At 44.1% G+C, this 1,640-nt stretch overlaps 1 protein-coding gene across 1 annotated transcript; it reads left to right on the forward strand.

Moving 5' to 3' along the window:
• Positions 1-287: 287 nt before the first annotated feature.
• Positions 288-1,640, forward strand: LOC145594122 (uncharacterized). The gene has a single exon (XM_081650458.1). The coding sequence runs from the start codon at positions 288-290 to the stop codon at positions 1,638-1,640; it is 1,353 nt and encodes a 450-aa protein (XP_081506584.1).

A 1,640-nucleotide genomic window follows, 5' to 3' on the forward strand; every position in this document is an offset into this window, starting at 1 on the left:
CCATGGAGGAAGAAGCATCAGATGGCTATATAGAGTCTCCTTTCTCAGAAGAGATCGCCATGGTAGAAGTGCCAAAGAGGTTCAGCACACCCAGCATGGCCATGTACGATGGAACAACAGACCCTGATGAGCATGTATCCCTTTACAAGCAGAAGATGATGACCAGCTCAATCCCTAGAGACATCAGGGAGGCCATCATGTGCAAAGGCTTTGGAGCCACATTATCAAGTCCAGCCTTAACTTGGTTCATTAATTTAGATAATGGGACAATTCGATCTTTTGCAGGAATGGTAAACCTATTCAAGATCCAGTTCGCCAGCAGCAGGAAAATAGAAAAGCAATCATCGGATTTGTACCGTATTGTGCAAAGAAACGGTGAATCCTTGAGAGATTACCTTAATAGGTTCAACAGGAAAAAGATTGGAATACACAAGTGTGATGCTCCTACAACCATTGAAGCGTTCAGAAGAGGATTGCTAGATCACAGTGAGCTCTACAAGGAATTGACCAAATATCCATGCACAACCTTTGAAGATGTACAAGCTAAGGCAATGGCTCAAGTCAGATTCGAAGAAGATGCATATGCAAGAAAGACTCCAGAGCTCAGAAAGGATGAAGATCGCCCGTCAAGAAGGAACAACAACTTCCCCAGGAGAGATAATCGATTCAAGCCGTATCAGCGTTCCCGCTTTGATGAAGGATCAGTCAACGCTGTCGAAGGAGAGTTTTCTGATTGGAGAGAAGATCCTGAGCTCCCACCAAAGTTGCACGAGTATTGCTTCAATGTCAATCCTGCAGGAGTAATAAGGACCTTGAACAAGATGGGAGATACTGTTCAGTGGCCTAGAAGGAGTGATAGGCCTGGGGAGAAGAAGGATCCATCCAGATGGTGTGATTTCCATTCAGATATTGGTCACACTACTGACGAATGTGTCGCGCTCAGAAAGGAAGTTGCATACCTATTAAAGAAGGGCTACCTCAAAGAACTCTTGTCAGACAGATCTAAAGCTTCAGGGAAGGATAGAGAGTCCAAGCAAGGAGGTCCTCCACCCCCACCTCCAATTGTCAAGACCATCTGTTTCATATCAGGAGGGTCCGAAGTATGCGGCCTAACATATTCAGCAGCGAAGCGGCACGCAAAGGAAAGTAACAAAGAGCAATCAGACAAGAGGGAAAAATCAAAGATAGACATCCCTATCATGTTTGAAGAAAGCGACGCAGTAGAAGGTCATCATGACGGCCTAGTAATCTCACTCCCAGTTGGAAATTGCATGATTAAGCGAATCCTAGTTGACAATGGAAGTTCTGCAAACATCATCATGCTGGATACCTTGAAGCACATGAACATAGATGAGAAGAATATAGTTAACAAGTCAACAATGCTAGTGGGATTCAGTGGGGAAACTAAGAAGACAAGTGGAGAGGTTACATTGGCAACATATGCAAAAGGGATCAACCTGCAAGTCAAATTCTTAGTAATCGACACCCTGTCCTCATACAATATGATTTTGGGAAGACCTTGGATACACGAAATGAAAGCCATCCCTTCTACGTACCATCAGGTCATCAAGTTTCCTACTAGATGGGGAATTCAAGAATTAGAGGAGATCCTAGGGAAGCCAAAGAATGCTACAAGATAG

Source organism: Chenopodium album, chromosome 19 (assembly GCF_948465745.1).
Source record: "Chenopodium album chromosome 19, dcCheAlbu1.1, whole genome shotgun sequence".
In the NCBI taxonomy this organism is placed as follows: Eukaryota; Viridiplantae; Streptophyta; class Magnoliopsida; order Caryophyllales; family Amaranthaceae; genus Chenopodium; species Chenopodium album.

Bases quoted from the DNA above. Each gene is read 5' to 3' on its own strand.
- LOC145594122 (XM_081650458.1), top strand. From the start codon at position 288: ATGGTAAACCTATTCAAGATCCAGTTCGCCAGCAGCAGGAAAATAGAA.